General features: G+C 37.2%; 1 protein-coding gene across 1 annotated transcript; it reads right to left on the bottom strand.

Moving 5' to 3' along the window:
• On the bottom strand, window positions 1-945 carry LOC116900263 (olfactory receptor 5M11-like). The gene has a single exon (XM_032902015.1). The coding sequence runs from the start codon at window positions 943-945 to the stop codon at window positions 1-3; it is 945 nt and encodes a 314-aa protein (XP_032757906.1).
• Window positions 946-16130: the final 15185 nt, after the last annotated feature.

Below are 16130 nucleotides of genomic sequence, written 5' to 3' on the forward strand. Positions count from 1 at the left end.
TCAGAGATTTCTCATAAACACTCTTTTCAGAGCCTGTTTCACATCCTTGTTTCTCAGGCTGTAGATAAATGGATTCACCATGGGACTCACAAAAATACAAAATACTGCTATGATTTTTCCTTGCTCAACAGACCTCTCATTTGCTGGTCTCAGGTACATGCAGAAGAGGGACCCATAGAACATTGTGACGGCTGTGAGGTGAGAGCCACAGGTAGAGAAAGCCTTTTGTTGCCCTTCACTGGAACGGATCCTCATGATGGTGATGAAGATAAAAGTGTAGGAGATGAGGATGATGAGAAGGGAACCTGTCAGATTAATCCCAGCTGACACAAAGAGGGCAGTTTGCTTGACATAAGTGTCAGAACAGGTTAGCATCAAAAGGGGAGGGTCGGCACAGTAGAAATGGTTGATGGTGTTGGGTCCACAAAAGGATAGACGTGAAGTCAATATCACCTGCATTGTGCCTACCATAGTACCCCAGAAGTAAGGGAAAGTAACCAGGCAAATGCACACTGGCCGGGACATTTTTGTGCTGTAATGTAGGGGGTTGCAGATTGCCATGTACCTGTCATAGGCCATGGCACCCAGCATGTAATATTCAGTCAAGAGCAGGGTGACAAAAACAAAACACTGAGTCAGACACCCAATGTAGGAAATGGTCTTCTTCTCGGATAGAAAATGAACAAGCATCTGAGGAGAGACATTTGTTGAGTAAAAAATATCCACACATGCCAAGTGTGTCAGGAAAAAATACATGGGGGTTTGCAACCGAGGAGTGAACCTGATAAGTAAGATCATGCCAAAGTTTCCTGTCAGTGTGATGAGGTAAATCATGAGGAACACCAAGAAAAGAATTGGCTGCAGTTCTGGTCGGGTGCTTAGTCCCAGAAGAATGAATTCAGTTGCCTCAGTGCCATTGTGGTTGGCACCTGAGTATGCCTTCATATTCTCTAACAGAGAAATGAGTAAGAGAGAATAATTAAATTGTTTGTAAAAACCCAAGCCAGTGCTCACTCAAACAAAAATGTTCTTTAGAAGAATGTATGGGAAATATTAAAGAGGCTGTTAGAACAGTTGAGTAACTAACTCATATATTCTTCAACTCTGGGATGCAGTCTGATTACAACTTCATGTGGTATATCATTAGCTCTACATCTATATCATATCTAATATTTTGAAACTGTAAACCCTACAGAATGTACTAAATTTAAACCTGTTCTCTGTAATCAAACAGCCTCTGAGGCCTAGAGATGAGATTCCTTTGCTTAGTGTTACTTTACACCTATGTTTCCACCAATGCATTTTTAAAATGCTCTGATTTATAACTTCCTTTGTTCTGTTACTATAAAATCTCCATGAAGCTGCTTTCATGCCGAGTCATTGTAGTTGAGAATTGAACATATATACATATATGCTTGCATACATATATATATATATATATTGCATACATCTACATTTGGCTCCATGTGTGAGTGCACATGGGTTAACAAAAGAGAAAGTTAAAATTACTTCTGAAGTTGAAGAACTTCCTCTTCAAAATAGCTCACTTACTGTACTTATTATCACATGAAATATAGGAGAATTTACATTTCTTAAACTGTGTTGTTCTGGCTTCTATCGACCTTCATCCTAAACTCTGCTATAATACAAGAGAATTGAATTTACTCTTACTGTTCCCAATAAGGAATAGGATTCCTGCTCTACACATGCAGTTCCTGCTATAGGTGAATAAGGAAATGTGACCATTAAATTATTACACAGAGACCCTGTGGTCACTGTCAGCAAAAATAAACCAGGAAATAGTGACAGCCAAGCAGTTATTTTTAGAGCCCATCATCCATAGATCTATATTCCATTTTTCCTTCTGAATTATTGATGTTTTTAATGTGTGATTCTCTATTCAACTATTTGTTGGTGCATATGGGCAAAATTTTAGTTTGTATTGTTATCCAGAACATGAACAAGTGCTGGATTATATCATAGCATACATTAAATAAATGATTATTTGCATCAATGAGGCAGTTTTCTTCTATTTATTTTTATTAGATATTTATTTGCATTTCAAATGCTATCCCTTCTCCCAGTTTCCCCTCCAAAAACCCTTATCCCATCACCTCTCCTCCAACTTCTATGAAGATGCTTCCCCACCCACCCACTCCCACTTTACCTCTCTGGCATTCCCCTATACTGGGGCATCAAGGCTTCACAGGACCAAGGGCCTCTTCTCCCATTGATGCCAGATTAAGCCATCCTCTGCTACATATGCAGCTTGAGCCATGGAGCCATGTGTTATCCCTCCATGTGTAATCTTTGGTTGTCATCTCTAAATTTTTAACCCAGAATTGCTCCTGTCTAAAAGATTTATGGGAACAATGTGTGGAACAGAGATTGAAGGAAAGGTCATCCAGACAATGCCCCAACCAGGGAATCCATTCCATATATAGATAGTAAACCAAGATACTATAGTGGATGACAAGAAGTGCTTGGTGACAGGAGTCCGAAATAGTTGTGTCCTGAGAGGTTCTACCAGGGCCTGACAAATACAGCTGTGGATGCTCACAGCCAACCATTTGACTGAGCATGGGGACCCCAGTGGAATAGTCAGGAAAAGGACTGAAGGAGCTGAAAGGGTTTGCAACCCCATAGGAAGAACAATATCAACCAACCAGACCTCCTAGAGCTCCCAGGGACTAAATCACCAATGAGATAGTTTTCTAATTCTTGGTGGCTATTTCCTTTTCCTAGACATTCCTTAAATCTCTGACATTACAATAACTACAAATATTGGCTATTGAGTGAAGAGTGTATTTGAAAAATATCAATATGTATTTATTTAAACAATAAAGCTAGTTCTTATGGTGCTTGACTTAATCTTAATAATCAATCCTTAACAAATATCCTGTTACAGTACTAGAAAATTATTAAACCTGAATCGGTTTTGAAAATATAAGCTAGCTTTTCTCATGGTATCACATCTCACATATCCAGGAAGAGAGACATAATATACAAACAAATATACAGCCTTTAAACTGTAACTACTCTAGAGGTTCTGTGAGAACCTTACTAATGCAGAGGTGAATGCTCACAACCAACATCAGACTGAGCACAGGATCCCCAATGGAGGAGATACAGAAAGAAGATAAGGGGCTAAAAAGGTCTGCAATCACATAGGAAGCACAACATTATCAACCAACCAGACCCCCGACAGCTCCCAGGGAATAAACTACCAACCAAAGAGTACACATGGAGGGACCCATGGCCTCATATGAAGCAGAGGATGGCATTGTCTGGCATCAATAGGAGGAAAAGCCCTTGGTCCCATGAAGGCTCTGTTACCAAGTGTAGGGGAATGCCAGGGTGGTACGTTGGGAGTGGATGGGTGGAAGGGAGAGCATCATCATAGAAGCTGGGGGAGAGGGTGTGAGAGAGGTGGGAACCGGGAAAGAGGATAACATTTGAAATGTAAATACATAAAATACTCAATAAAAAAACTAAAGCTCTAACTACTTTTTCATTTCAATAAAACCATACATTCACTTTTGGACCAGTGATTATCAGTCTGGAAGCAGGTCTAGACCTTGAGTTAATAACCTCGTCCACAGTGGACAACCACAAAAGAATGAGATCCGTAGCAAGTTTCTATGTGATTGTGTTGTATAAGAGTAGATCAAGAATTGATTTATATATCTGAGATAACCTATTTAATTGAATAGTTTTAAATTAGTGACACCAAGTGCTTCTATTCTGTCAATTTATGGTTGCTCTATTCAGTGGATACCAATATATTGTTACATGTTAGAAAATCTCCCCAAATGTAAAATGTTCTACATCAATGCACATAGAATATTTCTCTATGAGTTCTAAAATTGAAAAATAAAGACTTCAAAAGGGATCCTATGGTATTCTTTTGTGTTTTGTAAGCTTGAATAGAGATTTTTTTTAGATACACTGTGATATACCAGGACTTGAGCAAATCCCACTGTTGAAATACTCTCTTTATTCATTGCACTTTCTTCATAATAAGCAGAATATGAGTGAGAAAATGAAAGATATTAAGTACAATAAGTAAATTATTCTAGTTTCATGAAAGTACTTCAGTTACTCCTAGGAAGAAGAATTAAATCTTTGAGTGATGTTGAGATAGTAGCAGCACAGGCCAATTGCATGCTTCAGAGAATAAGTTTTGAGAATTTTAACAAAGAGGTGATTTAGCTTAAAGTTTGAAACCTGTATCAATACTGAGGAGACTGACCCAGTGAGTCTTGTATAATAGCTTATTCCTGCAATATTAGCACTGAGGAAGATGTGGCAAAAAGATTATCAGTAGTTTTATACAACCTGGGCTACATAATGAATCCTAGGATATCATCCTTGGTTGAGAACTTATATTTAAAAACACCAACACACACACAACACACATACACACACACACACACATACACATACACACACATACACACAAAGGTATGTGCATGCACACAAGCATGTACATAGGCACTCATGCACACAAGTGCATACATACATAACATACATACATACATACATAAAAATACATACATACGCAAATCATAGCAGGAAAATGTCTTTGATCAAAGCATAATTCATTTGTCTGGGTTCAATATATCAACACGTTTCATGATCAGCCTCCATCAAAAGATCTTCTTGCAATGAGGAAGACATGAGCTTCACCATTTGTTTCTCTCTTTATTTTACTCAATTATCTTGGAATTTCTTTTCTCAGTAGAAACTTAAAAAATAAATTAAATGCATGTTTCAGTGGGAATATACATTCCTGTTCCAGATTTTATGCTTTTGTGTTTTGAAAAGTCAAAAAGTAAGTAAAAAAAACCCTATTATGTGGAGTAACTAGAACTCAGAACAGAAATGGCTCTAAATCAAGGCTTTAGCAGAGATGTCTGCCAGCTTCTCTCCTTGCAGAACCTTCTGTCTTCCTTCTAAAGTCCACAAGCTGTCATATCTGTCTCTCCTTGAGAGACTCTGGATCTATCTGCTTATGCTATTATTTCATCATAACAATTCTTGATGTCTCTAGACATTCTTTTGTTTGTAAAGATGAAAATAATAAGAAATCAAGCACTATGTCCTCTGAGTTTTTGATCAGTGGGACAATCAGACTTACCGATGGAAAGACAATGATTTCTGAGAATCACCAAAAAAAAAAAAAAGTGGGAGAATTTATATCTGAATAACTAACCTTGGGGAAATGGACCTATCTAAGCATTAATCAAGGAATCATCAGGGAAATCAATATGATTCCCTCTGCAGTTATGTACAATGGGGATATCTCCATTGCTATGCATTTTAATTTATGACTTAATAATTAAATGCTTGGAGTATCTTCTAAAATACTTTGGTATTTAGGTTGTTTTAAGGGCAAAGTTGAAGATATTCCTCCCATTTATTTTTTTTATGAGAAGACTTTTCCATGACTCTATTAATAGAACACTCACAAAGAATTTTAATTTTGTTTTCTGAATTTCTATTCATTGAAGGTTGTATGACATTTTGTAACTCTTCTTTATGTTTTAATACTCTATAAATACTCTGAAAACAGAATTAACATTAATCTTATCTTGGGAATCTCTGTAGAAATATGCATAAAAGTTTGAATATGCAATTAGTGATTAGTTAATAAATATTATATAAATAAAGGTTACTATGTGTTTAACTATAATTAGTTCAACTGGAAATTAAGATATTTGGCACATTTACATGAGCCATTTATATAAAGATACATTTATAATTTTAGAGAAGTAGTGATTATTAGAAATCTGCTTAAAACTCTGGAATGTATTGGCCAGATATAAAGTACTCGGATTATTATGGACTGTTATTATTCTTTTGGAGCAATAGTATAACTTCCCTGGAACTAAGATAATGTTCATCCCCAAATTTTAATTCATATTAATGCTTAGCATTTAAAAATGTAGATGATTAGAAAAGGAAAAAATAAAGACTGTTCCTTTAGCACAAGCATACCAATAAGTAGGGAAGGAAAAGCAAAGCAAGGATGACTTCCAGGTGGGTGTTAACTTGATTTCTCCATCTTCTATGACTTAAGGCTATGGTATATTCTTCAACAGAGTTGTATCATAAAATTTTAGAAGGTAACTAAGAGCAATATCAGTAACCTGTAATTCTTGGAGCTCTGTGGAACCTCACTGGCCAACAACTACAAAACGAATATCTCATTCCTGGCCCTGCACATTTCTGTAGCCTCCTGTGTTCAGTAAGGGTGCTGTTGTACAAGGTAACTCCACTTTAACTCTTGTTATGTGTATGCATCTGTGTAAAAGTTGCTTCCATTGGCCACATGTAATTGTCATCTCTCAGGCTTACTGATGAATAAGCTCACTCTTTCTAGTTCTTTGTAAACTCTGGCTGGGTTGTTCAACTAAGCTGTTTTGATTCATGCTCTTCTTAAATCTGGTTTCTATCATGTTCTGCTACAACTAACAAGGCAATTTGTTCTAATTCTTCTGGCTCCTTCTTATTCTCTCATTTCAGTGGTCTCTACTGAACTGCTCTCAAAGACATGAACTCAGGAAAAAGCATAGCTCCACTGTACTGTACCACTGCACTCACTTCTGACTCGCTGACTACGGGCAAGACTCTTCAACAGCTTCTCTTTCCTGCGCTGTTCTCAAGAGCTGAGCCTATCCTATCATTGTCTTCCCCTCACGTAGATGTTACTTTCAAACATGACTGTTTCCTTCTGTAAACCAATTTTCCTTAAAGGTATGTAGTATGGGCACATCTTTATGGCACCTAGATCATACTATAATCCAAGTAGTGTCTGCATTCCCCTTGAATCACGTAGACCTTCAAGGTTTTTGTATGTGATCCCTTTTCTGAGCAGGTGAGGGACCAAATTTTTGGGTTCAAACTTGGTCTTAGAGAACTTGATCCAAGTTTGCACTCAAATTAACAGGCCACTATCTAGCACCAGTTTCCAAGTAAGCACCCAACAAAACCTGAACCAAGCTCCAATTTCTAGATTAATCCCAACAAGATAGGTTAGTCTCGCCCAACAAATCCAGGATTTCCAGATTAATCCCCAACAAGCCCAGCCCCTTGCTCAATAACTGCCTAATGCAGAGGGAAACAGAAGTTAAATCTGTAGTTTGATTCCCAGCCAATTATGCTGAAGGCTATAGTAGCTCTCTAATTACATGCTTACCAAATTAGAAACACTTCCCCACCAAAAGCATCTTGCACATCAGTGATGGACAGAATCCTGCATGTAGTGGTGAGCAGAGTCCAAGCTTTAACTTGAATAAAGGCCCCTGACATGATTGCATCAGACTGACTCCTGAATGGTCTTTGAGGGTTCAATAACACTACCTTAGCAACTAAGCAGCCATGTTGCTGGATTACAATTCCTCTACACACACACACACACACACACACACACACACACACACACACACACACACATTTTCATCATTTCCCTTTCCCTCTCCTCCCTCTAACACCTCCCACCCCATATATGCTTATTCCCTTTTTTCAAATTCATGGCTGCTTTTTAAATAATTTTTATTTAACATATATATATATGATATTCATATATATTCATAAATACAACCTGCTCAGTTTGTATAATGTTAACTGATTATATGATTTCATGGCTGACCATTTTGTTGGATAACCAAGCAATGGAGTCTTCTCTGGAGAAGACTATATATGCTGACTTCTACATTCCTTAGCTGCTTGTAGTTCTTTGTATTGGGTTAAGGACTTAAAGCAGACAGTGATGGTTTCAGAAAATCATGACTAATCAACATGAAGAGTTGTAGAGCCAAGTCCAAAAATGATACATTTACAAAATAATCTTCTGCATATATGGCTCAGGGTATATTGTGGAAGAAATTTGTAAGACCAGAGGATCAGGGAGCTTGTTGTGAGATCATATCTTCTAGTAAAGTCAGAAGATACTCCATAAAAGTCACACAAAATAACTGCCGAAGCATGAGTAAATACAAAAGACATGTCAAAGTAAATATATATGTATATATATATATATACATATATATAAAACAACTTTTTGAGTAACACACCAAAGTGATTTTCAGATTCAGATTATTTAAAAGTTCCTAATTGTGCTTTTGTCATTGCTGGTACTCATATTGATGTCCAAATTTCACATATGAGGAAGAGGAGCTATGAACTTATACTTGTTATATCACAGAGTTAGCTTAACATAGAAGACTCTTTGATGATCACTGTGAAGACTTTGGTAGAGCTGGGTAGCTAGGAATGTTCACAAGTATATCTAACCAACAGAGACACTTGACCTTGTGAAGTACTTATTAAGATGGGTGGCAGTAAAGAAACAAAATAAGGCACATTAGGAAACAGAATGAAAAAAAAATAAAAAAAATGGGTATTTATTTCCCAAGGAACTGTTCGTTTTTCCATGTGTGAAATGTTTTAAGTGATAACTGACTCGATAGCACCTGGTCTGCCAGAATAGTCTGAGACTGTTCTTGCAAATCATTTTACGAAATGCTCAAATAATTTTCAGATGAAAATACATGGAAAACAGTAACCTAGTGAACAAATAAGGAAAAGAATTGTGTTGTTGTCTATGTACCCAAATCCCATCGGGGAGAAAGCAGTACTCTCAGAAGTGTGGACAATTCTGAGAGCTCAGGGGACACCACAAATTCTGCTTACATTTGTAGCCCAAGCGGAACCCGCCTAGAGCCCTCTGGACACAGGAACCTAGGAGAAGTCAGGGAGAGGATCCTTTCGGTCTCTGCCTGCATGCAGAGCTGAAAGCCAGTATCCAGGAGCTCTGACACACCTGAAAGCAGAGGTAAGAGCACCACTTCTGATCTGAGGGACCGACCTGGAGACCTCAGGACACAAGAACCCAGGAGAAGTCTGGGAGAGGATCCTATTAGTTTCTGTGTGCACACAGAGCTGACCTGGTGACATAGCTCTCGGTACCCTGATCCCACTGGGAAGAAGTCTGTCTCCCAGAATGCTGACACACAGACTTACAGGAGGGTCATGGCACTGTCAGAGACAGCAAGACCAGCTAAAACCAGATACAACCAGATGGTGAGAGGCAAGCACAGAAACTTAAACAACAGAAATCAAGACTACTTGGTAGCATTAGAGCCCACTTCTCCCACCAAAGCAAAAACTGGATATCCAAACACATCGGAAAAGGAAGATTTGGATTTAAATTCACGTCTCATGATGAGGATAGAAGAGTTTAAGAAGGATATAAATAACTTCCTTAAAGAAATATAGAATAACGCAGGTAAACAAGTAGAAGTCCTTCAAGAGGTAACACAAAAATCCCTTAAAGAATTACAGAAAACCAAAAACAATCAAGTAAAGAATTGAACAAAACCATCCAGGATAAAAAAAATAGAAATAGAAATAGAAACAATAAAGAAATCACAAAGGGAAACAACCCTAGAGATAGAAAACCTAGGAGAGAGATAAAGAGTCATTGATGCAATCATCAGCAACAGAATACAAGAGACAGAAGAGAGACTCTTTCAAACCAAATCTATGAACACATCAAAATGATCATCCATCATGATCAAGTAGGCTTCATACCAGGGATGCAGGGATGGTTCAATATACAGAAATTCAGCAATATGATCCACTACATAAACAAACTCAAAGAAAACACAAACATTGTATCATTTCATTCGATGCTGAGAAAGCATTTGACAAAATTCAACACCCCTTCATGTTAAAAGTCTTGGAAAGATCAGGAACTCAAGGCCCATACCTAAACATTGCAAAAGCAATTTATAGCAAATGAGTAGCCAACATCAAACTGAAAGGTGAGAAACTTGAAGCAATCCCACCAAAATCGGGAACTAGAAAATGCTGTTCACTCTCTCCCTCCCCATAAAGATATTACTCGAAGTCCTAGCCAGAAGGAAGAAGGAAGAAGTTAGACTTCAGAGAATCAAATAACCTTATAAAAAATTGGTGTCAGAGGTAAACAAAGAATCCTCAGCTGAGGAATATGGAATGGCTGAGAAGTACCTAAAGAAATGTTCAACATCTCTAGTCATCAGGGAAATGCAAATTAAAACAACCATGAGATTCCACCTCATACCGGTCAGAATGGCTAAGATCAAAAACTCTGGTGACAGCAGATGCTGGCAAGGATGTGGAGAAAGAGGAACACTCCTTCATTGTTGGTGGGATTGCAGGCTGGTACAACCGTTCTGGAAATCAGATTGTGGTTTCCTCAGAAAATTTGACAAAATACTACCTGAGGACCCAGCTATACTACTCTTGGGTGTATACCCAAGAGATGCTCCAACACATAACAAGAACACATGCCTCCACTATGTGTCTAATATCCTTATTTATAATAACCAGAAGTTAGAAAGAACCCAGACACTCTTTCAACAGAGGAATGGAAAATTAGTATATCTACACAATGGAGTACTACTCAGCTATCAAAAATAATGACTTCATGAATTTCATAGCAAATGGATGGAATTAGAAAATATGATCCTGAAATGAGGTAACCCAACATCAACAACAACAACAACAACAACAACAACAACAAAACACCACACACATGGTATGCATTCACTGAGATGTTGATTAATATTAGCCCGAAACCTCAGAATACCCAAGATACAACCCATAGACCACATGAAGCTCAAGATGAAAGAAAATGCAAATGTTTCAGTCCTTCTTAGAAGGGGGGGGCAAAAATTTGCATAGGAGGAGATATGGTGACAATGTTTGGAACAGAGGGGGAAGGAATGGCCATTCAGAGCCTAATCTACCCTGGGATCCAGGCGATATACATACAGCTGCCAAACCCAGACAATATTGCTAATGCAAAGAAACCCATGTTGTCAGAAGCCTGATATAGCTGTCTTCTGAGAGGCTTTATCAGACTATGACAAATACAGAGGCGAATGCTCACAGCTAACACTGAACTGAGAATGGGATCCCCAATGGAAGAGTTAGAGAAAGTATTGAAGGAACTAAAAAAGTTAGCAACCACATAAGAACAAGAGTACCAACCAACCAGAGTTCCCAAGAACTAAACCACCATCCAAGTGTACACATGGACAGACTTGGGATTCCAGCTGCGTATATAGCAGAGGATGGCCTTGTTAGGCACCAATGTGAGGACAAGCTCTTGGTCCTGCCATGGCTGGAGCCTTCATTGTGGAGGAATGACAGGGCAGGGAGGCAGGAAGACATGGTTGGTTGAGTGGGGGAACACCCTCATAGGCAAAGTGAGAGGAGGATGTCATAGGTGTTTATGGAAGGGAAACTGGGAAAGAGGATAACATTTGAAATGTAAATAAAAAATATCCAATACAAAACGAAAAGTTTATCTGAAGTTACTTCAGGGAGGACTGTGTTTTAGCCTGGGATGAATTAATTTTTAAACCTAATCATTGTGTTAGATAGATCATAGAACTAAGAAAGCACCAAAAAGGAAAAAAGTCAATGAAATCATTCCCAGTGCTATTCTGCTGTTCTCATGGAGAGGAGTCTAGCACAATAATCATCAAAGAGGCTTCCCACAGCAACTGTTGAGAGCAAATGCAGAGATCCACAGTAAAGCATTAAGCTACATTTAAGGAACCATGCAGAAGAAGGAGAGGAAGGATGATAGGATTCAGAGGGTTCAAGGACACAATGAGAACAGGGCCCACAGAAGCAACTAAACAATGCTCATACAGGCTCACAGAGACTAAAGCAACTATCACAGAAGCCTGTATGTGTTTGTGTTACATCTTCTAAATATAGGTTATGGTTGTTAACCTTGGTATTTTTATGGAATTCCTGTGAACACTGTCAGCAAATATAAATCTGCCTTCTATGTTTAACTTTCAATTTAGTCTGGATCCAGAAGAAAAGTAACTCAAAGGCCTTTGTAGGGACTGGAGAGATGGGTCAATGATTAAGTCACATACTTTCTTTAGGACATTGGCTTGGTTTTCATCACCCACATAGTGACTCATAACCCTTTGTAAATCTAGTTTCAAAGGATTCATCCCCCTCTTCTGGCCTTTGGGGGTGCCAGGAAGACCTGTGGTATACATAAATATATACATATAAGCAATATATACATACACATTAAATATCAGTCTCTTTTTAACCTCAACCACAATCACCAAGGAAATATCCTGAACTTTTAACAAAAACAAAATTATTATGACTGCTAATGTCTCCATTACAACATTTACTGAGGAACTATTGAATATCACCCTGGCCTGGCCTGGGTTAAGCACACAGGATAAAGGAAAATTCTTCTGCACTCATTTAGCTTGAAGGAATACAACAACTATATTAATGATAGGGGTAGGATTGAAGATACAATTGAAAGAAATTGAATCCACAGAGGCAGAGGGCAAGTCCAATCGGTACTATTCTTAAAGCTCTTTGGAAGTTGGAACAAGCAATAAACAACAAAATAAAACAAATGAAAAGAGCATCAACAAGAAAAATCCCATGCCACTTTCTTCTCTGATAAATACCTAGTACTGAGATTTTAGAAACTCCTGACTGTGTTAGCATTCTTATGCTGGACCAGGAATGGAATGGAGCTACTCGTCTCTCCTCCCCTTTATTGACATCTTACTGCTGTCTTTCTTTAAGAAAAGTCAGAGTAAAGCTGAACAGCAAACGTTCTCCACTGGGCAGGTCCCAGCAGCTGAGAGGGAAAAGATAGGAAGGTGAGCCAAAAAGGCAAAAAGGCACTGGGTCAAAAAGTCGTAGTATAAATTGTCAACTTATTTATGTTAATTTCTCTCTTTTCACCAAAAAGTAATTATCAGTTTTAGAATCAATAGATAGCCCAAAATTAGGAAAAATTAGCTGATGTTAGTTTTTCAGACTCTAATACTTTCTCTTTCTTCTGTGTGTGATGATATTTTACAGACTGCAAACAAGGGAAGTGGGGATTTCCCAAGACAAAAGTATAAAAATATTCATTATAAACAAATGTAAATTATTAAGTCCCTTGCTTCACCATTCCTTGGAGATTTGATTCCTGTATGACTTGAGCAGTCAAACTCATGTCATCAATAATTTTACCATACTCAGAGCTTTTATAATACTAATCACTCCTGCCAAGAAATAACAGATCCATAGGGATTTGCTCCCTCTGAAACAATTTTCTTATAAAAATCTTTACTGTCTGCATGTGAATACTATCATTGTGAACTTACTCTGCTTCTCCAGGTAGGATATCTATGGTTTGAAAGAGAAACAAACATCTGAATTGATAAAATAATTTGATTTGTAACCTAGATTTCTGTATTAACAATCAATCATATTGAACCACTACTATTCCTCTCTGGCCAAGGTACTCACAGATAAATGGCCTAGAGGTGTGTACTTGCATAATAGTAAAGAAGATAGACTTAAGAGGGCATTATTAGCTATCAATATTATTGTCTGCTTCCAATAGGAAAACACTAATCTAGATGTTGATCTATCTATAGCCACATAAAAGCCACAGCCTTTGTCCTTAAGGAATCGTTACTTTGATTCTGAATCCCGCTAATGGCCTTTTATCTCCATCATGATTCCAGTTACTTCAAGAAACATTTTAAATATTTGACATATGTTAAGTCTTCCTGAACTAACTTCTTCACATAAAATTGATTTATTAGAGAAATCAAGACACAACGATATTACTGAGTCACTGAAGACATGCAACTAGGAACAAAAGGATCTAAGACTTATATTCAGGGAGGGAAGTGCACACAGCTGGGCATGCTTGCATTCTGCTGAGTGTCAGCATTGATGTTTATTGTTATTTGCTTTATCAGAAGTGGCCATTGGTAGTCTTTGTGATTACTTTTGATTTCACAGTATTACACTATAATAAAAGAATACTGTCATTATTTCTCCAACCATTTGAATAAAAAATTGTACACTGTTACACTTCTAAACTTTACTGATTATTTAAAATTAATCACGGGTACATTTAATGAGGGTACATTCTCTAATTATTTTGGAGGGTTGAATCACATAGGAAGCACACGTGTGAGATATTTTCAAGGTACAGTAAATTTCAAGAGTGCCAGACCTGGAATGCTCAAATGTATGTATGTCATTCACAAATATTCATATATGTTGTATTAAGCCATGTGACTATTTTTTTTATCTCAAAATTAAGGCCCCCTTCCTAAAGGACTGAATATATAATTCAAAACTCTCCTAGCTTTCATTACTTCATTTTCCTTATAGGAAAAGAGAAAAGGAGGGATGATATTGATTATTTTGAATCTTAGTATTTCAATAAATGAATTCATTAAAATACCATTCTAGTATCCCCCCCAAATTTATCTGTGTACCAAACATAATTATTAAATAAGAAAAGAATAAAATAATTAGAATTTTAAGTTAAGAAATTTGTTTTTATCTTATTATCCTAATCAATAGTTTTAAAGTCCCCAAGTACAAAATGGAATGCTGTAATATATAAATTTTATATGTCAGTTCAAAAAACACCTTACAAAGTGACTTGCTTCTGTTGGTATTGTCCTTGTAACAATACCAGAGGACCAGATCCTACAGCATCATAAGTTTGTGTATATCCCTTAGTGATGATATCAATTTTTGTGTGTTTTTCACATTCATAGTCACTCTCCCTAAAATGGAAAGATATATAATTCAGAACTGCATACATGCTACTTCATTATGTAGTTAATATGGCTATTATTTCTGACAATTTATAGTAAGGAACTTATATTGAGTCTTCTATATTTTTAAAACATTTAAGAGTTATAATCAGTGGTGCCATGGCAAATCAGTATTCTCTTCTCTACACTGTCATATTGTCCCCTGCTGTTTCACCAGAGACTTCAGATACATTGTGTTTTCTTGCCTTCAACATCAGCCCATCATGAACACTGAATACTACCAAGGTATGTCTATAAGTATATTAACATGTGTGTTCATTACTCATGGAGTGTAGTCACACATATGTTATGTATACATGAAAAGGATAAGACACATTTTATTGTCTCACACAAATTATTTTCTATATGAGCAAAATGTACTGAGCAAATGAGAATTTGAACAGTGAATTAAAAATTAAGAAATATTTGCTGCTAAAGTATTACCTTGGGTGGAGGGGAGTGTGGAAAATCATAGCTGGAAAAGCATTATGGGAGTTAAGAGGGGCATGTGAAGAGATCTTGATTTCATAATTCTATATGCTGTTTATATAGGTTCAATTTCCTACATATAACATTTACATCTGTATGTTCAGGGGAATCATGAACACAGGATAAATACTTGAAGGAAAAAACTTAGAACATAATTTTTACAAATTTCTTTAGAGTACTTTATTTCATTTAAAACATACTAAAAATACTTCTCTGAAAATTATGATCTACAGTTTGAACTGCTTTGTTGACTATCAAAATATTGAAATGAACCCAGTGGAATTAGATTACTCATCTGTCCATCAAGTGGGATAGGTACATGGAGTGGGGGCTTTAAATGACTCAAAAAGACCTTTAAGTAAATCCTAAAAAATGAGCCAATATCCAATTGAGCGTAATTGGAATGAACCCAACTTTATTTACTACCTGATGACAGGAGCAGAACCTGAAGCAGACAGACCTACTCACTCTGATGTATTTTTCTGCTCCTCATAATGATGCTCAGATCAAGTACTCTAGACTGTGTGTACCTCTCTCATTAAGAGTTGTATGAGGTTACTCAATCACAGTAAAACACACTTGGTATGCACTCATTGATAAGTGGATATTAGCCAAAAAGCTCGAATTACCCAAGATGCAATTCACAGAGTACAGGAAGCTCAAGGATGACCAAAATGAGGATGCTCCCACTCTTTCTTAAAAGGAGGAAAATATTCACAGGAGGGGATATGGAAGCAAAGTTTAGAGCAGCAAGTGAAGGAACGGCAATTCAGAGCCTGCCCCACATGTGGCCCATATATATACAGCCACCAAAACTAGATAAGATTGATGGAGCTAAAAAATGTATGCTGAAAGGGAACGGATATAGATCTCTCCTGAGAAAAATATCCAGAGCATGTCCAATACAGAGGTCAATACTAGCAGCAAACCACCAAACTGAGAATAGGAGCCCCTTTGGGGGAATTAGAGGAAGTA

Source organism: Rattus rattus, chromosome 5 (genome assembly GCF_011064425.1).
Source record: "Rattus rattus isolate New Zealand chromosome 5, Rrattus_CSIRO_v1, whole genome shotgun sequence".
Taxonomy (NCBI): domain Eukaryota; kingdom Metazoa; phylum Chordata; class Mammalia; order Rodentia; family Muridae; genus Rattus; species Rattus rattus.

What these genes read in the sequence shown, in the direction of transcription:
- LOC116900263 (XM_032902015.1), bottom strand. Translation starts at nt 945, where the DNA reads ATGAAGGCATACTCAGGTGCCAACCACAATGGCACTGAGGCAACTGAA.